This window comes from Takifugu flavidus, chromosome 6 (genome assembly GCF_003711565.1).
Source record: "Takifugu flavidus isolate HTHZ2018 chromosome 6, ASM371156v2, whole genome shotgun sequence".
Lineage (NCBI taxonomy): Eukaryota > Metazoa > Chordata > Actinopteri > Tetraodontiformes > Tetraodontidae > Takifugu > Takifugu flavidus.
Genome location: NC_079525.1, coordinates 12,920,681 through 12,947,450, shown reverse-complemented (window position 1 = coordinate 12,947,450; position 26,770 = coordinate 12,920,681). Strand labels below are relative to the sequence as shown.

At 50.9% G+C, this 26,770-nt stretch overlaps 1 protein-coding gene across 6 annotated transcripts in view; it reads right to left on the bottom strand.

The window, feature by feature from the left end:
• Positions 1-92: 92 nt before the first annotated feature.
• Positions 93-26,770, bottom strand: part of add3a (adducin 3 (gamma) a) — a 41,712-nt gene continuing 15,034 nt past the window's right edge. For 4 of the 6 annotated variants that reach the window (XM_057035333.1, XM_057035334.1, XM_057035335.1 and 1 more), the window contains 14 exons: positions 14,744-14,986; positions 10,667-10,805; positions 10,219-10,370; positions 10,055-10,135; positions 8,046-8,195; positions 7,823-7,966; positions 7,515-7,613; positions 6,947-7,123; positions 6,612-6,869; positions 6,198-6,302; positions 6,001-6,087; positions 5,041-5,164; positions 3,728-3,820; positions 93-3,107 (listed from right to left, as the gene is read on the bottom strand). In XM_057035333.1, the coding sequence (XP_056891313.1) occupies positions 2,857-3,107; positions 3,728-3,820; positions 5,041-5,164; positions 6,001-6,087; positions 6,198-6,302; positions 6,612-6,869; positions 6,947-7,123; positions 7,515-7,613; positions 7,823-7,966; positions 8,046-8,195; positions 10,055-10,135; positions 10,219-10,370; positions 10,667-10,805; positions 14,744-14,938 (2,055 nt within the window). In that variant the 5' untranslated portion in view covers positions 14,939-14,986 and the 3' untranslated portion in view covers positions 93-2,856. Of the gene's footprint in view, positions 3,108-3,727; positions 3,821-5,040; positions 5,165-6,000; positions 6,088-6,197; positions 6,303-6,611; positions 6,870-6,946; positions 7,124-7,514; positions 7,614-7,822; positions 7,967-8,045; positions 8,196-10,054; positions 10,136-10,218; positions 10,371-10,666; positions 10,806-14,743; positions 14,987-17,795; positions 18,160-26,770 lie in introns of those variants that run through there. The other 2 variants (XM_057035331.1, XM_057035336.1) reach the window with 2 other exon arrangements.

Genomic DNA, 26,770 nt, shown 5'->3' with positions numbered 1-26,770 from the left:
AACTACAGATCCACTAAACTCCTCTTCTCTTCCCTGTTGCCAGAATTTGCCGTCCTTGCACGGGCGCCGCCGGGTGCTCAAAAAGAGACAAATCACGTCGTAACGAGCTTTTATTGTTGGCAGGAGGAAGTAAAGTGCTGATATCACACTGACAGGACACAGATACAGGCTGGTCATGAATCATGCAAACTGGAACATCCCATTACAACAGACAGAAGAAATGGAAGCAAGTCGTTCCCGTCCTTTCTAAATGGACTCTCTGTCCTCTGTCAGGCTCCTGAATGTCTATGTCCCGGTCACTGATTAAATATTTAACCCCCGGGACGAGTGAAATCTGGATAAGGTGAGAAAACACGTCATGGTTAGTTCAAACTGGTTTGATCTCCATGGCGATAAGGGCCTGATTCTTCTGTGGAACACCCTGAAAGACAGAAGCATAATGCAGCATCCACGGGGGGGAAATAAATAAAGTCAAGGCACATCGGCAGCACACACACCGACAATAATATGGACCTTTACAATCATTGGTTGGCTTTAATTTGACACGCGAGACCGCCGACAAGCTGCATTAAAGGCTTGTGTGACCCCAGAAGTGAGGTTCTGGTCCAGTTCTGGACGTGCAGCTGCGATCCACCTGTGCGTTGAGGGAATTAAAGGCACCAGGTCGTGATGGGGAAAATGATTGCGTGTCATATTTGGTACCTGGAGGGTTAAATTAGGGTTGTTGAATTAAAGTTGTTGATGCAGGTTTTCTCCCTTGCATCCCATAACCTGACCACACGTCGCGTTAGCATGCTTGTTCCCAGTATCCCCACGATGGTGGTTTAACTGGGATTTCCAGAATCTTCAGGAAAGGTTCAGTAAAAGGCACTCATCTGTTGGACCCCCCCCATGAGGACAAAACCTGGGGATGAGCGCGTATATGGATCATGTGGAAATCAAAAGGAATGGCGTGAAATAATGACGCACAGGTGTGGAAAAAATGAGCTTTGTTTTCTTAAAATACAGTTTTATTTGTGAATTTACACTGATTAGCGATACATCTAAAAGCAACTCCATTAGATTGATAGAGGATCTTCACAGGTCACAAAGTAGCTCGGCTCATCGCCCGACTCGCCCTTTCACTGAAAACAGGGCGGAAAAAAAAGTGTGTGGGGGGGGGAGTGGACAGAGAAGCCAAAGTAGAGCAAGGTGCAAACAGTCTGGGGGGGGTGAGGTTCCTTTAGTTTATCTGGGAGCGACTTAGGCTCTTAAAATGTTAGTAAAAAAGTTGAGTGCTTAAAGGAAAAGACAACAACATACTGCAGTACATGGAGGATGGAAAGAGCTTCTGGGTGGGGGGGTGGGGGGGTGGTATGGGACAAAAATGAGTGGTAAAAACATGGATCTTTGATGTCAGGGGGCGGTCGCGCTCGTGTTTCCCTGCTCACGCCTCCGTGCAGTCGCTAAAGACGCGTCCCTGAGCCCTCCCTCCAAATCCAATACTTCACATTGCTCGCTGGGATATCGGTGCATCTGTTTAAACCGCGGGGGGGGGGGCGCAGGGGCGGGGGCAACAGAGTTCAGCCGCGGGTCGTTCCAGCGAAACGTTGACCGGGCGTTCAAATAAAACCGCCGTGTCCGTTTGACCTCCGCACGACGTTCCAGTTCCAGGAGGAGAAAGTAAATATTCCCAGTGCAGCTGCTGCCAATGCAGTCGACTAATAAAAGGAAAAAAAAAAGGGGGGGGAGCCTGAGGTGTCCCCGCAGTCACTTGGGTGAACAGAGATCTTATCAGGGACCTTGACGAGACCCTTGTATTATTATTATAGCATAAAAAAAAATCAAATATGGCTTTAGAAGACACAAAGAGGCTAGCGGGCGACTGCAGAGTTAAACTGTTTGGATTTCTTCTTCTCGTCCGTGACAAACCTCCGTCCGTCTTCATCTCATCCACTTTCCTCAACCCTCCGCTACTTCCCAACCTCCCTCCCCGGTGAGACCCCCCCTGCAACTAAAAATGTGTTGGAATTCCACCAGCAAAGTGCAGCACAGTCAGTTAAAATCATAAAAAAAGAAATCCGCATTTAGCTAAAGATCTATATCCAGGCTGTCCAGTTCTCCCGTGTTTCATATAGAAAATGTATGTGCTCTTCTCCAGTCAGGTCTCGCAAAAAGAGGAAAAAAACATGCTTGAAAAGAGAGAAAAGCTGAAGCTAAAACAGGATTGTGCTTAAAAAAGAGAGAGAGAGAAAAAAAAGGGACCAAATTTCATGGGATGACACGTTAAACACAAAAGAGCCGCGCTTCCCTTAAACCGGCGCCCTCTGGGTTTGGCAAAGAGTCGCTGAGATGAAGCTGCTACACGTGTGAGCGGATTCTGAGGGACGCCGTCTCCTCAACCCACCCCCCCCTCCCAAAAAAAAACAAACAAAAAAACCCCGAGGTTTTTCCGAGATCGATTTTCCAGCGAGCGACCTCTCGTCAGCAGAACGACCCAAACCTGGGTTCAATCCAGTTATTTAGGAAAGGTTTTGGGAAGAGTTCTGGTTCCAGTTTCCAGTCGTTTCAGGCGATACGGAGATGCTGAATCTGCGGTTTGGACCCGGCCCGGGCTCCTTTGACGGCGCCGTTTCCGGCTTTGGGACTTTGCTGCTGCGACTCTGCTTTTATTCATGCTAACGTTTGGACGCCTTTATCCGAGGGGAGGGCCTTTCTCTCCCCGTACAGACGAGCGCCTTTCGGCGGGAAAACTTTCATCTTCCGACAAAACGAAGAAGGAGACGGGCTTCGAATCCGAGACAGAACAAACACACAGACATTAGACAGAAACGGGGGCCGCCGCCGCCACCTTCTACTTCCTGCCCCCCTCGCCGCTCAGGCCTCCAGCTTCTCCTTCTTCTTGTTCTTCTTCAGGAAGGACGGGGTGCGGAACTTCTTCTTCTTCTTGGTGTTGGGCGACTTGGAGGGCGAACTCTCGGGGGACAGCCCCTCCCCGATCTTCTCTCCGGGGCGCGCCGTGATCTCCATGCTCTCCACGCTGGTGGTCAGCTGACTGACGCGCTTGGACAGCTCCTCGCCGCCGTCGCCGTGGACGTCTTTGCCGTTCATGAGGCCGCTGTGGTTCTCTGTCGGGGAGGAGAGAGACAGGTCCGGTTAAAACACGGCGTCATGGCGACCCTGCTTCTGCCCCCCCTGATGTGTTCAACTCGCCCCCCGACTCGGTTTCGTTCGTCAGGTTCTGACCCGAGAGCCGGGGGTCTGTGCTCGACCCGGTTTAAGCCCAACTGGCTGACCTCACAGCAGCCGTGTGAGGAAACATGGGGCCCAGGAGACGAGGCGCCGCCGGGGGTTAATCGTTGCCGGGAGAGACGGTGACAGGAAGTCGATCCGAGCGCGTCGTTATTCAGGAGCCGCTGTGATCCGTGTCTACATCAGCGCTCCGGAGAGTCACCCTGTCGTCGGTACTGTGGGTTTATGATGCCACACACTTCATTATGCTCCCCCCCCCCCCCCCCCCATGGTGAGCTACTGTACAGGTTCTGACCCCCCCCCTCATCCCACGGGAACAAAACCAGTATCATCGACCATTGGAGCGACGTATTCCACCAGTTCATTTTTCACATGAGACGTCAGACGTGCAGTTATGAAGCAGTTATACATGCAGCATTCACACACACACACACACACACACACACACACACACACACACACACGGACAGGAAGTCAGTGTGAGGTGAGGCGATACCTTCTTTAGCTGGAGTGCTTTGTGGGGACTGAGTGACAGACAGAGACTGAGAGAGAGTGGAGCCGTCGTCGGAGGTTAGCTCGTGCTCTCCATCTGCATCGGGGGGGGGGGGGGGGGGTGAAGCGTTGGGATGACAGCAGGGGTGAGTAGGATGAGATGAGAGGCGGAAGGGTGGGGAGGTGGGGGGGGGATTTGGGATGAAGGGTCAGAGAGAGGGCGGGGAAGGGAAGAGGGTTTGAGAGATTAGCGGCAACGCGCAGATGTTAGAATCAGGCCATGCACATCTGCTTTTAGAGAAAACATTTCAAAACTCCTCATTCGGCAGCGGCGGACCGGAGCAGACGGACACACACACGTCCACTCCGGTTCATCAGGGGGCGGAATTAAGAGGGTCCGAAGCCAGTTGCACAACAGCGCAGGTTGTGTCACACAGGAATTACATTAATGGCTAAGACAATCTCTCTCTAATAAACACAAACAGCACTAATAACCACAGGCTAACTGTGTGCCTCTGTGTGTGTGTGTGTGTGTGTGTGTGTGGCATGTATCAGGTCATCACAGACGGTCTCCAGCTTGTATCCAGATTGGCCACCGGGGATTCATGGGGCTGTGGGGGCAACAGCGTCATGACAACGGGCTGCAGTCATGTGGCAGGTGTGAAAACCTGCTGTCTGCTCAGTCTGCTCTCTTAGTCATATCGTCCTCTCCACAACGTGAGCCCCCCCCCCCCCCCCCCCCCCCCCCCACCCCCGCCCCCCCCTCATCTGTTCTCTATTGACTTTTCCCCGCTGACAGGCAGTGGGACTGACTGCTAACATGATTAGCACGGCCCGAATGCTGTTTCAATAGAGATGAAGGAGGCCGTGAGGGGGCCCCCACACTGCCAGATGTATCCAGAAAATGCCGACACCGGGAGGCATCGGGAAGGTTTTTAACGGGAGCATCAACCGTGCACTAATCGACCCACGAGCACGGACCTGCGGAGGAGCGGCGGACTCAGGTTCGGAGGTCCTGACAAATGTGGGACGAAGCTCCTGAACAACGGCAATAAATCATTTGGTCTGGAGTTGCTGTTATTTGTTTGAGACCGCACAAGCATTTGTGTGCGTGCGTGTGTGTGTGTGTGTGTGTGTGTGTGTTCTCAGTCCACATGTCACACAGCATGACTGGGTACTGGAGGTGTTTGCAAGCTGAGCGTGAACAATCCCAGAATCCACACATCTATAGGAACTCACACGTGACGACGTGCGAGTGTGTTTTCATGTTTGTGTGTGTGTGTGTGTGTGTGTGTGTGTGTGTGTGAGCAGGCGTACCGCTGAGACCCAGTTGCCTCCTCTCCACATTCTTGGGGCGCTCCTCCGTGTCTTTCTCTAACAACTCACTAAAGGGGTTGGGAGGCAGGGGAGCCATCTGCTCCTCCTCTGTGGGCACGTATGGCTGAGGACGAGACAGGGAGAAGGATGATAACGGGAGTTCTCACTCACACACACACACACCACACACACACACTTGACCAAAACAGTGTCAATATAAGTGGGTACATCATAAATTATCCATCCATACACCTTTTAAAAGTATGCTACAAAGTAAAGACCCTAAAAATAATTAAATTTGTATGAACTAAGTCTCACACACGCATGCACACACACACACACTTAATATATATGAGACAGTGACCACTCCATTTGAGAGTGGTGTCAGAGCTTTAAAACACACCGAGTGCTACGTGCAAAAGTCCGCGTTGAATAAAAATGAACCCCAAAAAACAGCATCATAAAAATGCATATGTATATAATGATGCATATAATGAGATACATATTGTTAAACTATTCCACTTCCTTTTTGACGTGGAAGAGTTTAACAATACGTATATGACGAAATCTGCTTAATAGAGGAATTTTGTTCTAAAGGCGCCCCCTAGTGGCCGATGCTTTCATAGACCCTTTCACTGACTCATCCTAAATCTTGCGTTTGATTAAATTAATCTGTTAATGTTGTTATGTCATCGATATGAAAGAAAAGGGACGTCAGAAAAAAGGGCAATTTGGTGCAACTAGTCATCCGAATTCCAAACACATTGATATTTTGGTTGGGTTTATGCTGCACTTGGGACCGACGGTAGTTTACTGACCTTTGTTCCGGATTAATCTGCTGCTGGAGTAATAAATCAGCGAAAGGGTCTATTTGCTGTTCAACCATTCACCTTCCCATCCTTCAGGGTTATTCAGCCCTTTCTTTTTTTTTTGATGAATGGAAACGGGAGAGATCCTCACCTGTCGTGGAACGTCCACAGGGATGCCGGCGAGGTGCTGTGAGCGCGGCCCCGATGTCGTCACATCTAACCGGTTCTGCTCTCTGATCTAAGACGGCAGAGGTTTATTTCTGTTATTATATTAACCTCCCTCCGGCTGTGAGCTGCAGCTCCATCCGTGATGGTTTTATGGGCTTTTATGGGCTGCAAAGATCTTACTTTGTTCCTCTTCTGCAGCACCTCACTGGGGTCTGTGTTAAGAGGGACAAACTGATTGGGGTCCTCGATCCGGATCGGAGTTCCCGTCTCTTCTGCCTTCATCCACTGTGGAGGGAAGGAGTGAGAGAGCAACTCAGAACTGATGATCAAACAAAAACAACCAAAAATATGGAGAAATTCTAAATAGAGCAGTTTCTCGTTATTTTTAGGGGAGGAAAAAAAACATGTAGTTCACAACTCATCCTGTAGATGGCGGTGTAGTTCAAACTTTTACGATAAGTCAAAAGAAACAGACAAACTCTCATTAAAAGTCCTGATGTTGCCTTTGGATTGATGGTTAATTACAGTGAAAGGTGGGGCTGTAAACACCCCACCATGTGTGAAAGGGGATGCGAGCCTTTTCCCGTCGCTCACCGTGGTCGTCCGGCTGTTGTAGCGGTCCTCTCCACCGTCCACGTTGACCTTGGTGTAGCTGTTGGGAGAGTTGAGCCAGCGCGTCTTCTCCCTTTGCTGCCGCTGCTGCAGGAACTTCAGGGGCAGCCTGGTGGGAGCGCCGTCCATGTCCTCCGCGAACATGAACGCCGTGACCGTGGCGGGGATTTCCACATCGCTCTTGTGCCTTGGCTTTTCTCGCACAATCGGCTGCCTGTAGGTGTGGCCTGTCCTGTAACCCTGCAGCAGAGAACACAGCGTTGGGCTGCCTCCTCGCCGTTTCCATCCCCTCTGACCGGCGGCGCGTACGGACTCACCAGGTTATCCAGCATCCTCATCAGGGACTCAAACTCCAGCTCGCCGGCTTTCCACTTGTACTGGCTACACATGGCGAAGCCACTGTCCATGGCCACGTCGTACACGAGCGATTTGTACTTCTCCGGGTCCAACATCACCAGGTTGTCCACGCTGCCAGCACAGGAAACGGCGTTCACCTAAAGTGATCGAGAAAACACGTGAGAAGCTCCCTCCCTACAAACAAACAAAACAAGCTGAAAAGGGAACGCGCGGGGCTGCTTCCATATGGACAAACATCAATCCTCAGTCTAAAGCTTCCTCAGCGCAAAGTAATATAAAGCACGCCATGAAAAACATGGTCGGGGGGGGATTTATTTATTAAGCCGGGCTTTGCCAGATGGATTAATGTCTTCTTTTTCTGGACAGGCAATCGGGAGATTTGTCATGCCGGTGACTTTGAGGGAGGCAACAACATCTCTGAAATCCCCAGCGAGGGGAAACCGAGACACGCAAGAATCCACCAAAACAAGTTAAGCTAGGCTACGGTTAAAAAAATAGAAGACTCGGCGGCGGCGCGAGCGGCCGTACCTGGATCTCACAGGCGTACTGAACGTTGTAGACGAAGTGAAAGGCCTCTTCGATGGTCTCCCCGAGAGCGACCATGCCGTGGTTCCTCAGCACCAGGACCTGGAACGCACAGAGAACCGTGTCTGGGAGCAGCACAACCACCTTTTGTGACCTCTAGCGTAGCCGGTGGCGTCAAACCGCTGTGGAAAATCTGTGATCCTGTTCCAGCTGCCAATAGTTTCCGATTTTATAATGCACCAGCAGCGTGGAGGCTCGATCACATGACGTGAGCGTTTGGTCAGATCTGACCTTGCCGAGCGGGATCCCACCTTGGCTGTCGGTCCCAGGGCTTTCTGAAGCTCTCTGCACTCCTCCTGGTCATCCAGGCTTCCCTGGTAGTTATAGTAGGCCACGTCCCCCAGGATCATGGCCTCCTGGGAAATGGGCAGGATGCCGCACTTCATCGACGAGACCTACGGAAAACCGCGTCAGCGTCTGACCCACCAAAGTTCATCTTTACGCCGCGGCGCCGGTTTACTCAGGACCACCTACAGCGGCTGTGACGGGGGTGTGCACGTGGATGACACAACGGATGTCGGGACGTATGGAGTAGATGGCGGCGTGGGGGCTGAACCCCGCGGGATCCGTCCTCAGGTTGGTGGATCCCTGCTCGATCACCTCCCCGATGATGTTGAGCTTGACCTGCGGCGAGAAGACGGCGCGACGGCGCCCGTTAAACCAGGACGAAAGACGCCAAAAAGAAATTCAATTGCGCAAGAGGCGGGAATCCATGAGAAATCCCGTTATCATCGATTCATCCGCATCGTCTGAGCAGGAAACACGATACGGCCGACAGGATGTCTTTTATTAGCGCGGCTTCATTACCGGCCAGTAAACAGGTCTGAGCCCACATGACGGATGGGGGGCATTAAACCAGAGGGAGGCATTAAACCAGATTGCCTGCGCAGAATTCCCGTCGGCCCGACCACGTGTTGCTCGGGGGCACAAAGCGGAACATTTCCGAGCGTCTGAAACGCTCCAGCTGTGTGTTAGCGCAGCAGGAAAGAGCATCCGTCACCCCCACTGAGCAGAATGGAGCACGCCCAGTTCAGGCTCAAAACGTGCACGCTGGCTGGGTTCACGTGCGCCGCACCGGAACCGGGGTTTGTTCATTTTAGTTTCACGCCCAAAAACCCGAAACAGGAAAACCGACGGCTCTCTGATGCTCCTCGGGCATCTGCTCCGTGACGTTCTTCCTTTTTGGATGGATGCGTGTCGCAACCACGTGTTGGGTCACCCTGTCGCGTCCAGCCACCCCAGACAAACACGGGCGTTCTAAAAACTCCTCCACAGGCGTCGGAGTTGCTGTTTATAACATGTTTATAACCCAGTTGTGTGCCCCAGCACTGTCCTCTAAGCATGAATTATTAAAATACGACCATAAACAGGAGCGGGAGCGCTAGCTTAGCATCGGTCGTGAAACCATCGCTCACAAAGTCCGACTTTCTGGGCTACGACGGTGTGAAGATTACCGGTTTTAGATGACCTCCAGTTAGATGTTAGCTCCATGACGACATCTAACATCACCCACAGAGCACATCTGTATTCTGGGACCACTAAATTTAATAGAAATGACCTTTTGTGGGGGGAGGGGGGTTGCATAGCAACCCTGGAATGCTTCATTAGTTTTATGACACTCTGGATGCTGACTGGAAGCGTTTGACTGTTAGCAGTATCGCTAATGCAGCTAAAACCACTCTCATCCTGCACCTGCAGGTACAACACAGGTGTGTGTGTGTGTGTGTGTGTGTGTGTGTGTGTGTTTGCACAGGTGTTGAAGACAATAACTGCACCATAAATCCCACAGAGTGTCAGATGACTTAAACGGAGAATTAAAGATCTGAACAGTTCACCAAAGTAAAGAAATACGAAGGGGAAAACTGGGCAGGGCCCAAAACGTGTGCTTCAAAGACTCAAACGAGGAAACAAATCAGGCGTTCTGATCTCCTCCGGCAGCTTAAATCAAAGACACCAGAGGGTTTTATCTCCAACCTGTAAATTACTAACAGACCCGCGGCCCAAGATCTGACTCAGCGCTCCGATCAGGTCGTGACCTTCCACCACAGAGAGGAGATAAAGCGTGGAAACTTCTGGTGAGGAGCTGAAACACGATAGCGTCCCGAGAAGCTTTTTATCGGCGCCGTAAAATCGGCAGAACTATCGAGGCGCGCAGAAATAAACACTGGAATGTCGACCGGACAAAAAAGAGGAAAACCCAACGAGCGCTGGACCGCCTTCAAAAGGAAACCGGACCGCCAAAAGATTATTGCAGTTTCTGGCGGCGCGCTCGGAGCGCAAACCGTCTCCAACAAAGCCCGGAGGAGCGGATCGGCTGTGAGGCGGATCGCGGTCGGACGCGCGTCCACGCGGGCGGAGGGTCGAGCGCCGTATTTCTCCTCTGAACAATACATGGAAGTAAATTAAGGAAAGAGAGCGGCTCATTAAGCGTCTGGGTTCGTGGTTAATTACCGGGCCGACGCCACTATTCACGTCTGTCTTACCAGGTTGGACGCGGACGCCTCGGCGAAGGACAGTCCTCTGGGGAGGATGAGGATGTGGTCCTGCTCTTTGCTGACTCGGCACTGCGGCGAGAAGAAGCCGGGGTGAAGACGGCGCGCGGCGTGGCTCGTTAGCAACGATCCGGGGCGGCGCCGCGGGCTCTTACCGTGACGTAGGCGTTGCCGAAGTGGGCCCAGCCGAACAGGTCCACCAGCCTGTAGAGGCTGGCCAGCTTGCAGCGCGTCACCTTTTCCCCCTTCACCATGGTGGCGTATTCCGCCCCGTACATGTCGTTGATGGGCGTGACCATCCCCAGACCTGGACAACCACACAGTTAGGGTCACATCAGAGCCCCGCCCCCCCATCCCGAGTCCCCCGGCGGGCTGAGGTGCACGTGTAATTCGGGATTAGCTTTGCATTCCAGCGCTGTGATTGGAAGCAGGCCTCACATATGGACTCAGAACCAGACCCCTGAGAAATATGCGCAGCCCTTCCGGAGTGTGGGCTCGGCCCGTCCCGGGGTATTTACGCCCCTGGGTGCACAAACCACCTGCACGAGCGTGGACGCCCCTCTGCTCAGACACAGATGTTCTGGTAGAACGTGGGAGGCTTACTGAGAGGAGAGGCGCTGAAGCCGGCCACCGAGCCGGCCACCAAGGTGTCGGCGATCTGTCTGAGGGCCAGCAGGCCCGTCGGGTTGTTCCCCTTCCTCTGCTGCTCCTGGATGAGGCTCTCCAACTCCTCTTTGAAGGCCTGGAGGAGGAGAAGAAGGGAGGAAGACTGAGACCAAGCAGAACGTTCCCATCGGACAGGACGGGAGATTATTCAACCACAGTCAGTGTCAAACAACGTGAGGGCGTTTGTGGACTGAGCAAGACATCAGAGGACATCGGCGGAGGCAGGTACCAACAGGACCGTAGAGAACGTGATGGTGAAAATCAAGTGTTGTTTACTCCAGGTTTAATACATAAAATGTAGGTGAACGGCGGCTTAGAGCCGCGGCGGCGAGGCCGAGGCCGCGGCGGCGACAGGGACGCGGGGGTGAAAGGACGTGGGAACACGAGCAGAAGTGGGGATGAAGGGGAAGAACAGGGAAGACGTGTTAATCACAGATTAGACGTGCTCCTCGCGTGTCGCTCCGAATTATCCTCAAAGCAGGACGACAGGATAGGCTGGTCCGGCACGCTGAGCCAGGATTGGCTGACTGGATCACAGGCTGCCCCCTATGACTGACAGAGTGTGTGTGTGTGTGTGTGTGTGTTTGGGGGGGGGGGGGGGGGCTAACCTTCACAAACAGCGCAGTACCAGCTGACCCGCTCTTACGCAACACCACGCACTGTAAAAAGACAGCTGTTCAACACGGAGGGACTCTCGCTGATCCGCATCGATGCTCGCTGGTCCTTTCCCAACGCTTCCGCATTTCACTCGGCGCTAAAATAGGTCGTAACACAGTTGCCGCGGGCAACCGGTCGATGCATTCAATGGTCAGGCCTTCGCTCCGTTTCAGGGCTTTTGCAAACTTTGACACATTGTCCAATAAGTGTCCAATAAAACCGTCCCTGGCGCTTAACTTCCTCCTGTCTCCGCCTCCGCCTCCGCCGCCCCGCTGGACGGCCCATTAGTGTCTGAATGGTGTCCAGGCTTTTAGTTTGATGCCCGTGTGGCTGCGTTTTTGTTAAAAGTGGAGCGACCCCCCGCGCGTCCGGACACAAGCGCCGCTGCTTCTGAACGCCAGCCAGACATTCCTGCCTCCCCGGTGGCATGGTCGCCGTGGCGACCGGGCCGGTGCGGCCGGTGGGCCGGAGCTGCCACAGCGCAAAAGAGGAGATTTACCCAAGAAACGTTGTCCACCGTTGCCTAGGAGACGCATCAGACAACAGGCTATTAAACACAAGGTCACGGAGGTCATCTTAAGCATCAAAGCACATTCTAAACGTGGAAAGTGGAACTGGGTGAACCTGACCCGGACAGAAGTGAGCATAAAGCACTTATTTACCAACACAAAGAGCCAGAAGCACATTTCAATTAGGAGTTTTCACGAGACGATTATGGGATTTGCCTCACATCATTTAAACAGATTAAACATCCTGCCTGCTGTGGCTCATCCCATTAATATTTCACCCTAACCTCGCATCTGCGTCAATAAAAGACCATGTGAAACGTTACACAGCGAGCCTGTGAGTGGTTTAGTCTCCGATCGGCCACGTGAAGCAGGCAGGACCGTGGTGCACGTCGACCACGTCCGTCCTAAGCTGCTCGATCGGAATCGCAGACGAGAAAACAGCTCGTTTTCTCAGAGAGATGAAGTGTTTCCTTTGACTGCGAGGTGGAAAAATCCAAGCAGCGGTGCCGGATTCACCTTTATTCATCCACTTTATTTTCCAGCTTGTCCCAAATCTGCTGGCTGGGGTTGAGGGCCGGACTTTGCGGGGGGGTTCGAAGGGCTTAACCGACCTGCCCTGTTACACCAGTACAATAATTCACTTTTAAACAAGCAGCTGTGAGACGGATGCGTCCAATCCAGCAATATTCTGTTTATTTGCCTCGTATCCTAGGATAACACAACATTGCACATCGATGCGATGATCCCGTGCGTCCCCACAACCAGCGAACGCTGCTTATGAGGGCAGAGTTTAGAGGAAGTGACACAGAATCTCCATTTACACTTGAACTCTGTGAGAATGTTGATATAAGGCAACGTGAAGTCGCCGCAGCGGCAGTAAAATTAGCCTGCGGTCGGTCGTAAATGTCACGGTTGATATTTAATCGGCTTAATATGTTTAGAGTTGGACCTCGCCTCCATCCAGCACATTTGAGGAGCAGCGGCGGGTCCCACAACCACGGCAAATCTGCGTTTATTTGGCTTGGAGGCCTGATGTTGGAGCTTTCATTTTAGCCGCTAGCTTCATTTTTCCATTAAGCTAATCTCGAGAACACAGCTCCACCGCTGGAATTTGTGCTAACTTTAGCATCCAAATGGAATAAAATTCTCAACTAAAACATCTGGTGAAACACATGGATCTGGGGGTAAAAGTGGTTTATGAAGAAAAATGCTAATGTTCAATCAAATGAGGCATAAAGGAAATTTTTAGAGGACTTTAAAAAGAAAAAGGAAAATCATCCATGACAGCTGCAAGCTGATGGCAGATTCTAGCAAAACTCGGGATTTTGTAGGTCAAAATACGAACCAGCCTTTTGAAAATAGCCCTCCTGGCACTTGTAAAACATTTTTGTTAATGATTAATAAACCTGACTTGATAGCGGGGAAAGGTTTCGAGATAAGGGATACAGAAAAATACGCAGGGAAGTAGAATACAGATTTGATCTGATTTATCTCGAAGCTTCTCTGGATTTTTATCCCGAGAATTCACATTACAAGTCAGCAATGTGCAAATGAACAAAAAGAGAGCTCAACCTGAGATATTTGCAGAGAAAAACAGCCTCCAGGTTCCTTCTGGAACACAACTGCCAATTTCTGTGCTAACATTACCCAACTTTTCCTCTTTTTAATGTAAAGTGGCAGACGTGTAAGTCTGGTGCGCGGAGGGTGAGCGTTAGCGCTCCACTTTTAAAGGTAAACAGTGCCGCATGAATGGAGAGGGCGGGTGTGCGAGCTGATTCAGTCCCGCCTGGACCGCACGGCTCTGTCTTTAAATACAACCTGCCATCTGAGCACGGGAAACGTGTAATCAAGACCTACCGCGAGTCTCATGGCGCTGCCTGATGAAAACAAAGCACGGGAGACAGAGAGGGAGCTGTCGGAGCTGCTCCGACCCCTGTTTCACCATGAAAGTGAAGAAAGATGGAGAAGGAAGCAGATCGTAGAAGAAGAAGGAATCTTTCAGCCTCTAAACTGGGATTCGACCCCAATCGATCACCAATGGCTGCCCCGCGACCAGTCGCGACCTCAACATAAAGCTGACGGATGCAATAAAGTTCCACGGACCTCGACCTGGTTGACCTCCCAGCAGCGTCCCGCAGGTGACCTGGAGCAGAGCTGGTGAACGCTCCCTCCCTCCTGCACGCCCCCGAGGCACCTGTGGTGCTCAATCATGCGCACATGCACTCAGAGACAAACTGGAGGGGGGGGCGCGCCCCTCCAGACATCTGGCACCAAACGCAAAGAATGCAGATCGCGTTCAAACGTCCACGGATGGAGCGGCATCAATCACGCTCCCCCGGGAACGTTTAACCTCCGGGCCTCAGCTCGCCTTCACCCGCCTGTCCGGCCGACTCTGGAAAAGCACGAAGGTGTTCACGCACGAGAAGATATCATCTTTTAAAAAGAGCACTTCAATCGCGGGCTAGCCTTGAGTCAATAGTCCTGAGTAAACACACACACTGGGATGAAGACACGGGCGGGGGGGGGGGGGGGGGGGGGGGGTTGTTGTAAATGTCCACACAAACTGAGGCAACTGTCCAAAGGGCAGAATCCAAACAGCCACACAGGGCGGCACTTTTCAAAGGTGACGCAAGCACCTGAGGACATCGAAACAAACGGCTGGTGAGCGACAATTGTGTTCTCTAATTGTAGAGCTGGTTACAAGTGTGTGTTCATCGATGCCGCGTGGGTCAGGATGGCGGAAATGGGTCCTCCGTTTGATGTTCAATACGGGCGATAAATGGCGAAAGTGCTGTTTCCTGTGAGGTGCACCTCTCTCAGAGTTCCTCCCCCCCCCCCCTCGACTTACAGGGCTCTGCAGGATCTGTGTGACGCGCTTCTTCTGCTCCAGAACGTTGAAGTCCTGCCGAAGGTCGGGCGACATATTCCTGCTCCTGATGTACTCCGGATCGTTGACGTCAATCCGGTCGAAGTAGCGTTCCTTGGTCCCTCCGCTCGGCAGTGGGGGGGTCGTCACCACCCCCTGATGGTGTTCCACACTCATGCTTGCTTGGCCTCGCTTGGATGCTCAGGATGCTGCTCTGACTCTCACCTGTGGAGGAGACGTTCGAGACCTTTAGAACACGTTTAAACGGGATCAGGAAGGACACACCAACAACAAAAAAACATGTAACGTGTCAAAGAAGCCCAAGAGGAAGAGGACGGCGCCGTTTATTGGGCGTAAAAGGCGTTCAGTAGGCCCTGAGCTGCCCTGGTTCTGGAGCACAATGAGTCACGTGCACGTAGACGTCGGTCAGGTCGCGCTGACTCTCGTCGGAGCGGACGAGGACAGGAGCGGCTTTGTTTGGACAACATTTCTGTCGCAACGGGAATTTTAGCAGCGTCCCAATCACACGCTGTATTTTGTTGGACAAAACGGAGGAAGGAAAGACGCCTCACAGGAGAAGGAAGCTGCATTTTCAAATTCAATCACGCTACTTATGCTAGCAAAGGACAGAGCGGGGCTGTATTAGTTGAGGGCGGGGCCTAGGGAACCTCCAACAGATGGTGTCTTGGCTTAAAGTGCACAGGAACGAGAGAGTAAGGAGACCTTTAAGAAAGACGTCCCGCTGTTTCCACCTTCAAAAGCTCAGTGGTCATCTGACAGCGGGAGGATCCAAATGCCACCAGAGGGGTCTCTTCCCCCCCCTTGCTTTTTTGTCTTCTCTGCCCTCAGCTCTATTATCGGGGAACTGGGCGAATAGAGACGTGCTGGCGCTCCCATGCTGCTAAGCTACTCGCTCGGGACAAATACCACTTAAAAAGATGTCTGAGATTAGTGGATAGAGGCGCGGCTCAGTGTGTAGACGAGTCCGACAGCGAGATACCGGAAAATCCTTTAAAATGATACAGGTGACTGGTAAAATGCAGTTTAAACCTGAGAGTTAAACTGGTGCCATCATCCCAGGGAGGGCAACGCGTCAGCATCCCATTTGAACGCTGCCTCCACTTGATGGTGAGGTCGCTCCGGAAAAGACGGTCCTCATTAACTGGACACGGTTGGACGGAGGCCTTATGTAACTCTGCTCCCGTCGCCTCGCCCGGTGAGGTGCTCCCAAAATTCCCTCCGACGCGCCTCGTGTTTCGCATGAAAAGCTGCCAGAGGGAGTTCTCCGAATGAGTGGAATTCTGTGTGACAGCTGTAGCTCCACCAAAATAAAGTCACCCACCCCACCCCCCGCCTCGGTTTTCTCTCTCACACACACACACACACACACACACACGGATCAGCGGAGCATCACCGCAGCTCCTCCCTCCCTCTGCTTCTGTCAATAGATTACTGTCCCCCGTCCAGAAGTCTCCCTATCCGTCCTCGACGGGTGAGTTTGGAAGGGTGAGGAATGAAAACCGGAATATAACGAGAGTGGCGCCGGATTACTGGCGAACCGTCTGTGACTCCACCAGTGTGTGGCAGGATGGGTCTCCGGAAGGGCAGCGGCCCGAGGGAAGGTGCACTCAACCTTTGGCTCTGTGACCTGTGCTGACCCTCGTCCCTGACCTCACCCTCACTGAGCCTCAGCAGCTTTCACACACACACACACACACACACACACACACACACACACACACACACACACACACACACACTCACACACACACACACACACACACATGCTAGCAAGCATTGGCTGTGGCTTAAAAAAACTGTTATTTAAGTGTTTTATGGGGCGTGTGAGTTAATAAATGGTCTAATCCAGCTGAGCCAATAGAAGAGATTGACTGTGTTATGACTGGGAGGCAGGAAATTAAAAATGAGCTAATTATGAACTAAACTGTAAGAGCTTCGTTCATCACTGCCAGACAGAATTTCATCCCTTTATAGAGCCCTGATATCCTCGTTCTGACAGGAGAAACCTCATTCCACGAACTAAAAGGTAAAAGGATTGAGGCGATATTAATTCATTGTTATTTATCTTGGCGGCTCTGTGATAACGTAACGTAGAACGGGACTGGACCCAACTCTATTGGCAAAGCCATCTTGCTTCAAAACGACACTACGGACGTTTTTTATGCGTCGTTAATCTCGACTGTTCAGCGGTGAAGCTGGAGGAAAAGCCTCAGCTATCACTTCCCCTCCATCCACCATCCACTGTCCTCCTCACTGCAGCTTGGACAGCATCCCATGTGTTGGTTATCATATTTGCAATGATAATAACAACAACAACAACACACCAACAGTCTGCCGGAGGTGCCTCACGCCCGGCCACCCGCTCGCACTCGGCCCGTATCGTTGTCCTGCTGGGGGACGCATTCAAAGGCTCCTCATGTCTCACTGAGCTGCCACCTTTAAAAATAGTCCCAGCACTTTTTGGGTCGTGTTACGACCCTGAGAAGAACAATACCAGGAAAGAATCTGGCTAATTATATCCCCACTCACTGTAAATGTCAACGCGGGCCCCTGTGTGTGTCCACGCCGTGTAGGAGGAGGAGGTGTGTCTCCGGCGTGACCGGGCACTGAAACTGGAGAAGTGTGTGTGAGCGAAAGGCTCGGCGGCTAGCTGCTACTCCAGCTTTATTATGGGCTAGAGATGTGTCGTCAAGATTCTTCTGCTGCTAAAGTACGAGAGAAAAGTTTTAAGTCTTCCTTTACACACCACCTCCAGTCTTGGACATGGTGTGTTGGAGATAAGAACCATAGCTAATCTCCTCTGGTGCTCACACTCCACTGCTCTGTCCCTGCCAAGTGTGTTTATAAGTGCAGATCAGTGTGTGCGTCTCATGCTATTCCCCTCAAAGTGGTTAAAAACTGTTACAGGAATGTTGGAATGAAAATGTGCCTGTAAAAGGCCGAAAAAGGAGAAGTCATCTCCACCCAGGATATGCAGCGACCAGCTCATAATCCAGTCACGCGAGAAACCAACCTTATATTTCCTCTGGTCAGTGGATGAGAGGGAAGCCAGAGGAGTAGCAGACGTCTGGGGCAAAACACATGTCTCTGTTTCTCTCTGATGATCGTCGACCGCGCTTAAATTCCAACACTGAATCCCAGAGCGGAGCCGGGGAACGCCGAGTGGCGAGGAGCGGGATGTGGGCGTCACAGCGTGGGTCTAGTCTCCCCGCTTGTCCGTCCACATCTCCAACCTTCAGCTGCAAGCGGACAGCAGATTCTTCCCGATTCCCGTGAGCTCTGCTCCTCAGCTGCTCCGGCATTTATCAGGAAGAGAGAGTCGCATCGACAGCTGCGTGTGTGTATGTGAGAGAGTGTGTGTGTGTGTGTGTGTGTCTACAGCAAATGAGGGAGTGTTTGTGTGGAAAAGAAGCTAAAGGGACCACGTGATGTAGCCCTAATCCCCCACCCACTGGCTCTGCAAACACACACACACACACACACACACACACACACACACACACACACACACACACTTCTAGACCAATCAGAGTTCAGGCTCTCACTGTAATCACCCCACCTCCTCCTCCTCCCCGCCAGTGTTTTCTCTCTCCTTTTTTTTTGATCCATTCACTTTCTGTCGTCTCCCACATTCCAAATTTATTCTCTCTCATTCAGGCCTCCTGTTCGGAGCCCCCACCACCAGCTGACTGATCCAAAGGTCAAAAGATCCTTTGTGTGTCCTGGTATTCTATAAGATCCTGGACGTATTTCCTGTAATTACTCTGATGTAGGGGAGGATTTAATCTCATGGAAAGGCATCGCACCAGTTACAGCCAACAGTAACATTTCATAGACACTTAAACTCATCCTAAACATAAACAAGAGGAAAGAAATGGAGAAAAAAAAGATGCAAACTCGAGGCTGACCACTCTCAGATAGTGGTTAGTGCAGTGGCCTCACAGCGAGAAGGTGCAGGTTCTGAGCCGGACGCAGTGGCCACCAGTCCCAGATGTGTTCCTACTGGTTGGTGACTCCTGGGATAGAGTATTATACAGTACTGACTGACTCCACAGACAATCATCAGCTCTGTCTGTAGCACCGTACACGCCTTTTACATCACAGACGTGATTCCACCAGACCTCAGGTCTTCTGTCGTGCGCACGTCTCCTGGAACAACAATCCAAACGGCTGTTGTTGCTGCCGCCTGACGTTCCAGGCAAGGACACGCGCCTGCTCCCATAAGTGTCTCATGCCATCCCATAACCCCACTCCTGGTAATCATTCACGCCAGGCATATTGCTGACCTGCAACATCTGACGTCACACCTCTAAGTTGGTGCACCGGTGAGAGGCTGAGTGGTTTAATAGGACGCGTGTTTAAACATGCAAATGAGCTACCGGAAATGTTAATTACAGACGCTCCGGTGAGCAGGTCCGGATTAATCCGTTAACATAGAAAAACATGGACGCCGGACACTTGACAGCCTACTCTCCGATGGGCTGAGACGCTGTTTTAACTGACTTTTTAATTGGATCCGCTCGTCTTTGGAAGGCACGAACGCCAGAAAACTGACTCTAATTGCCGCGCGTCGAGAATTTGTCACACACACGTGCGCACGCAGGCATCCTGTCACGCTGTACGTTTTGACAAGATGTCTAGTTTCACGCTTGGACTGATCCTAAGTGGCCTCTAATCCATGTCTGAGGGGTAAAAAGACATTAAAAAGCAGCTAATGTTTAACGCAGTCAGACGTATTCAGCTTCACTTCCTGGAGGGTCTGGTGGAACAATGCTGTCACTGTCAGAGCAGCTGCAGAGAACCGCACACACACACACACACACACACACACACGCACACACACACACACACACTATAAGCATCCTCTGAACTTGATGTCTGTCCTCTAACGACACCGATATTGTCATTGAAGCAACAGCTACTCTTACGATGAAGCATATATTTTGTTTTAAAGTGATCCGATTCCCTTTAGACGTCAGCGTCGTTTCGCCTGTAACTGTTTTGTTGCACCAAAAGAACCCTTTTAGCGTCTCAAATCCATCAGCGGTGCCGTGATACTGTCACATGACTTTAACTCGTTAAGTCCAACGCGATGCCTAATCGAGTTCAGTCAGGTGAGCCGTCATATCTGTTGGATGCCAAAGATCTGCTCTCAATAGTGGCGTCATAGGAAGGACAATCTCATCAGATAAACACACCCACCCACACACACACACTCGATTCTTCCACTCCCTTTGACGAGGATCACATGGACACTTTCAGAAAAAGCAGTTCAAGAAAGAAAAAGAGGAGGAGCTGAAGGAACCGAGGACTTAGAAGACACCAAGACAAGGAGGGATAGAAGCAGGAAGACGCGACGTCGACTCTCCCACTTTCATTGTGGGCAGTGAAAATGCAGGTCTGCTAATTACTGAATTTGTCCGCGCTGAAGGCTCTTTTTCCCCCCACATTGCTCCGTTCTGCCCCGGAAAAGCAGTCATTCACCACTATCTCTACCGATAAACCAGCGTGGGAACGTCTGTGCTGCGCTGTGAAAGTAGAGCAAGGTTTATCTGCCCTTTGATTTACTTTAGCACGGTCTAAACATGCTGGCCGTTCATTAGTAGAGCAGAAACAGGTAATGAGACCTATTTACTTCACTGAATGCACCTCAACGGTTTATCGAAATAAAACACACATACGGCTGAGGAAGCACCATAGTTCATCTTCAGTTCGTGACCTTTAATTACTCTATTTTCTCCCCCCAGACTCAGTCTGTTGCAGAACTAATTTCAATAAATTTGAGCCCAACAGATGCTGTAAAACTACATTATGGAGCAACTGAACGTGGCTTCTATAAAATAGGCTCGATGATCAATGTTGACAAGCATATGGCCCCAAGAACCATTGGTAGATCAACAAGGCACAATAGCGAGGGGCATCTGGTGTGTGTGTGTGTTTATGACTATCCTTTACACAATTTGAGAAAGCAGAAGGTTTCGATATGTCAGGGTCTGGATGAAGTCATTATGCAAGACACAGCGTGCACACATACAGTTTCCATGGTAGCCCCAAACAAACAGTGTGTGTGTGTGAGGTGATCCTAGCCCGGCAAAAGAGAGGGAGAAAGCGAAACAGTTAGGAAGAAGGCACGAAAGTCACGAACGCCGGAGCCGTGAAGACAGGGGAACGCTTCAAAACAATCACTTCAAATAAATCGCTCCGTCCCACCAGGATCGCATGAAGCTCTCATGCTGTTCCAGCACAGGGGTCGGTGAAATCCCAGTGGGCATAAAAAGCCTTTTATGCCCCTAAAATCCCTGCTGAAAGGACGGCAACATGGAGCGTTCCCGTTGGGCCGGCCAGTTTTCCGGTGCCGGGCGCTTTTAGGGTCACCCAAAGCTGAAGAGACCCACATCTGAACTTTTAAAGGACACTGACATTTAGATGTTTTGTTGGTCGGGCGCCTCTGACCGCGTAAACTTTTGCCATTTTCCTCTGTTTTTGTGAAGATCGAGGCCGAAACCGCTGCTGGTGAAAGGTCGTTCAGGGAATTCGAGGGAACTTTCAGCTACTCCAAGGACTCGGCGTTGTCGCCACAAACCACAACACAATATCGCCAGTGAGGGACCGCTGCTGGGCTCAACAGCAGCGTCGAAATCCCCCAAAACAAAGATAGGAATAAGAAGTGGAACACAGAGGAATCAGATGTGAAATTACAGCTCCACGAAAAGATATTTATGGGTTGCGCAACATCCTCTTCAATATTAATGTCTTCATGTTGGAACGCCTGCAGTTAATGAAATAAGACACAGACTTTAGAGACAGAAAGATGCTTGTCAGGTCAAGTCGAGGAATATTAGCAGCAGAAACTATTTTTAGTCGTGTTGCCCTCCGTTATTGGTTATTTGTGTTGTTGGTTAGAGAGCTAAGGCTAAGGCTAGGTACCAAAACCTGTGTTCTGAGCTGGATTTTCCCAAATAAAGCGTCGATTCTTATGGACTGATGGGAGAAAACAGTCGGTCTCCGTATCCTGGAATGTGGCCATGAGACTTTGAAGGATACTGGTTTTATTTGAAACAAGATCTCAGCACGACTGTCACAACAGGAAGTGAAACCGGCGGAGTTCTTCTCCGTGAGTCAGTCTGTGACTCCACTATATCCCGCTTCACAGACGTGCACTATAGAGGGATAAGGAAAAGACCCGTCAGTGTGCCCTCCACATTTCCGGGCCCGTCGGGGGAGGGGGGGGGGGTGACACAAAGCGCCCATCGCTTAAAGAGGCTGCAACTCATGCCGCCGACATCCTGAGGGGAAGGCGCCTCGCTGCGCGTTCCGCGGGGCTCCATCTAACCCCATCGACATCGAATTGTTGTGTTGTCGTCATGGAGAGCTCAACAAACATGGCCGACGACAGAAAAATAGCCTCGGGGGATCCGACCGCATAGAATTCACTTAAATGGCATCAGCTCGCTGTTGCTGTCGGGATGTGGGGTCCAACAGAGGGACGGGGCATCGCCACAGCTCTGTGTGTGTGTGTGTGTGTGTGTGTGTGTGTGTGTGTGTGTGTGTGTGTGTGTAGATGTCCGTGGTCTGCGTGGATGATTTGCTCAGCAACTTTAAGAGCGCAGCAAAGCAGCGCTATTGTGACCGTAAACTCCCCATCACATGACACTTGGGGCATATTCATGTGGATGATTCATCTACAGAGCTGAACTTTTGGCCTTGGAGACAAGGAGGCTTCAATCGGCGTCGTCTTAACTTTGTTTTCTTTATTCAACTGTCAGAGTGGGCCAGCCGGCTCTTAGCGGGACGCCTATCTCCAGCTGTTTCCTCACACACCCTTCACACACACACACACACAACCACCATCCCTCCCAGGCCTTAAAGGATCTCCATAGAAAATCATTGGGGTAAAGCCGAGTGACTCAGGAGAGCCGCTGATGCAAGAAGGAAGGAAAACTTTAAAAAGCCGACAATAACCTCAGCTGAGCGCCGGGCGCACAGACACAAGCAAAGGAAGCCGTCAACCTCGAGGATACTGACGTCAGCTTCGCAGCTAAATGTGATTTTCCTTGCGCGGAAGATAAAGTCAATTATAAATGTGCTTATTTTTCGCTGGATAGGAATCAAACTCCTAAGTGATGGACACGTTATGGCATGGACCACGTTAAATGAGGCAAAACAAGAGCAGGGGGATGAGGTTATCTACCCAAAAATTCAACCTGCAGGCATATTTAAGATCTTCCTGGCGGCTAAAGCTAACCACAAAGCTCACAACACAATCAGGAGCAATTATCTCGGAAGTATCTGAGGCTTTTTTACTTTAAAATGACCAATATTTGGTGATATCGGGCAGCTGTAGTGTAAAAACTGTGAAACATCTGACACATGATAGAGAGGAATGCGTCTGACTCGGAACATAATGATGCTAACTGGTATTCCAGATATGGAATCTGACCAGCTCCGTGTCAAAGGGAACGTTTTGGCAGGACAGCAATGCGGGCTCTCCGCTTACGTCCTAGTTAGCGGCCAATTTGTCAGGGAGGCAGGTAAAAGCGTGGCTGGAGCCCGGGGTCAGCACTACCGCGTCAGCTTCAGTTAGCCGGATCAAACCAATGGAGGAAAAACTGGAAAAGAGACGGCTGGAAAGAGATTTTTACTGCGCGGCTGCTCCTCAAATTGCCCGGCCCGTGATTAAATAGCGGCAAGAAAAGGGATTACGCTGATTCGTCTTTCAGCTGTTCCACGTTTAACGTGCAGAGAGAGGGCCTGCAAACTCTTAATTTCTTAATTCACCCCACCTTCGTTCATATCAGACATTACATGCGTCTAATTAACGGATCTGCAAACCTAATCACGATTATTCTTAATTTATCCTGAAAATTTCCAATTATGAGGACAGAAATAGTTTGAGAAAACGTATTTTTCCACTGACGGAATCGAATTAGCTCCTGTAAGGTCCACAAAGCCACATTTCAAATGTTCGTGACTTAATAAGCAAAAGAGTTGAACTCAGGACGTAATCCGCTCCACCAGGATGGCGTGCTTCTGGTTAGCTCATCAAACGTCCACAGTCCTGCTGTTATAGTGCGATTAATGCCGTTGAACGGAGACAAACGACACCTTGTCCTGAACACTTAAGCAAGTCCCTCGTTGGGAAACTTGTGGGAGGAAACACGTCCGCACAAACGGTCAAGTTGCGCAACAACTGTGTTATTTAGCTGCATTCGTAAATGCTAACGCAATAATTAAAATAGAGAAATCTTTATTGCCACAGCAGCCTCGTGCATTAAAACGCCGTATGGATGAGCTCAAACACAACAGTTCAATTAAAGGGGGACATTGTCCAACCCCCCCTTGACAGTTGGACCACGTATACTAATATCTCCGTCCTCTGCCAGGGTCTGAGTGAATTCATTCTCACATAATCTTTTCCCCGTCCGCCTCGCTGAATCCTCCATGTCCATCTGTCCAACTCTTTACTGGATGTCCAGGAGAGGGTGTCTGTCTGTCTGTCTCGGTCTGCACACATTCTTTATTCATTCCAGCTGTCCTCCGTCCACTTTCACCCTGCTCTGTCTTCTGCTTGAGTCATTTCTCCAGCATCTGTCTTCCATCTCCTCTCTCTCCGCCCACTGTCCTTCTAACTCTGAGGACAGCGTCGCGTCCTCGCAGCTCTCCGTCCTCCCCGCCCGGGCGGAAAAACAAACAGGCGTCCACATGTTCCCGTGGAATTTTAATGACTTCCATAACTCTGGCGTCTTCACCTGCTAAAGCCCGGCCAGCACGAGGGAGCGCGGACGTTCCAGTTTATCAGCGATGGTGACAAGTTGTCTGAACCTGAGCCAAGAAGAATCCTTTGAAGGCCGTTCAAAGCATCTTCTCAAGTGACAAGTCCTTTTTTTTTAAAAAAAAAAACTTGATTTTATTCTATTCCAGCTTTGATGATTACCTTCTCAAGGTCTCGGCCTTTTTCTCCCCCCCACAATCTCATCTTTTCTGTCTTTTCAATTTGTGTCAAAAAGAAAAGGAGGAGCTTTCATCGTAATAAAAGCAGCTTCGCCACAAAGGGAGCAAGCGGGGAGCGGATTCCACCGAGCCGCGGCGAGCCGAGGAGGCCTCGGCGTCTGAAATGAGGCGGCAAACTCGAAGCGGAAGTGGCGGCGCGTCTTTCGTTCCAAAGGAAATCCTCCGTGGTTTGAACCCCCGGCGTCCCACAGGGTCGTTCGGACCGTTGCCAACTTCAGCCTCCTCCCAGTCGCGCACGTTTGGTTATAGTTCAGTGTGGAGGTGATGGAGCGCAGGTGAGGATTCTTCTCAGTCGCTGGGCGTTCCAGGAATTCCAGCCATGTAAATCTATAACCCAAAGCTAATGAGCTAATTTGTAGCTAACAGCCACATAAATATGGTGAGTGTGAGCGTCTCCGATGAGCACGCCGTTTATGAGCCAAGAGAGAGGTCTAATCTTCAGCGCTTACCGGTTTATTGGTGCCGTGACCCGGCAGGCTTCTGGGTCAAACTGCAGCCCCAAGAGCCTGACCTGACACAAGAATCCAGGAGGGGGGGCAGATGTGTCTCATTCCACCAGCAGAGGAATGAAGACCTTCCAGAACAATTTCCCGAGACATTATCGTTCATAACTGCGGAATGTGCACGAGAAGAGGAACCTGCCAGCTGAGTGTGGATCTACTGGCTGCACTTCCCTTCACCTTTAGGAGCGCACGAGCGTTTCATGACATCATCGAAAGGGCTTCGAGGGTCGGGCTGGGAAACGCCCGTTCCACTGCTGTTTGGATTTCTGATCTCCCCGGTTTTGTTTTTCTTTCCTTCGCAACCCGGGACCAGCTGCGGAGGAAATGACAATACGAGGGGGAAAAACAACGGATCCATAACACCTCGTCCCACCTATGCTCACGCTGCGCGCTGGAAAACTTTATCCCCCGTCCATAAACACCCCCGCGCTCGTTACCTTTACTTTGCCCTGCTCGGCCTCACTCCTCAATCCACATTTCTGCTTATTTAATCTGCGGGGCTGCAAACATTGAACCCTGAAAATGATCCAACAGTCCTTCTTGTACATATTCAAGAGGCTCACATGCTATCAGATTAACCCCCCCCCCCCCCCCCCCCGCTTTCCTTCCTTAGACACTTCTTCTCTCATGCAGAAGGAATCTGGATTGTGTTCTCCAACTTCAAGCCTGCAATGATTAGCGGGCCTTAGGGGAGACGGCAAACTCCCCTAAACTCAGGATCTTGTGACTTTACGAAGCCAAACTGAAGCGTTGAAACTCTGAGTCCACAGTCAAGATATTTGGGAGAGTTTATTGTGCTTATTTTATTGACTGACGACGGGAAAAGGCTTCAACCTCAGCAAATAACGCCGCTAATAACGCCGCTACACCACAACAGATCTTTTCAAACAAGCGGGGGAAGGAAAGGAATGCCTTCTTTAAAGGTTTTTAAGAAGAAGTTCCCAGGAACGCTGATCTACCCTGAACAAAATTTAAGCCGTATTTATTTGTTTTGACCTGCAGGTGCAGGTCCAGGCCAGAACGGGTGACAAGATGGCGGCAGATATTAAGCCTCGATGCACTCAGACCTCAACAACTGTTAACTCACAATAACCACAGTGAGTTACTTCACTGAGGAGCGACAATAACATTGATAAGCTCTAGATAAGCTAACGTCAACAACATGTGCGTGTGAATTAAAGACAATGTTGCTGTTTGGGTGTGAAATGAAACCGGATCGCGGCGCGTTCGGGTCCCTGCCTCCGCGTCGACGTCAAAGCTGAAACGCGCCCCATCTTTTGTCGAAGCTCACATCCGAGCGCCTCGGCGAGACCCGACCCAAACGCATTTGGTTTAAATTAGACCTCCGCAGCAGAGCTCAATCAAATCGCAATCCTCGAAAAAAGGATCCCAGCCAGCCGGACGGCTGCCATCTTTTCACTCGCCGGGGCCTCGGCGTGGCGTGGCGGCGCACAACTGGAGCGCACGATTCTTA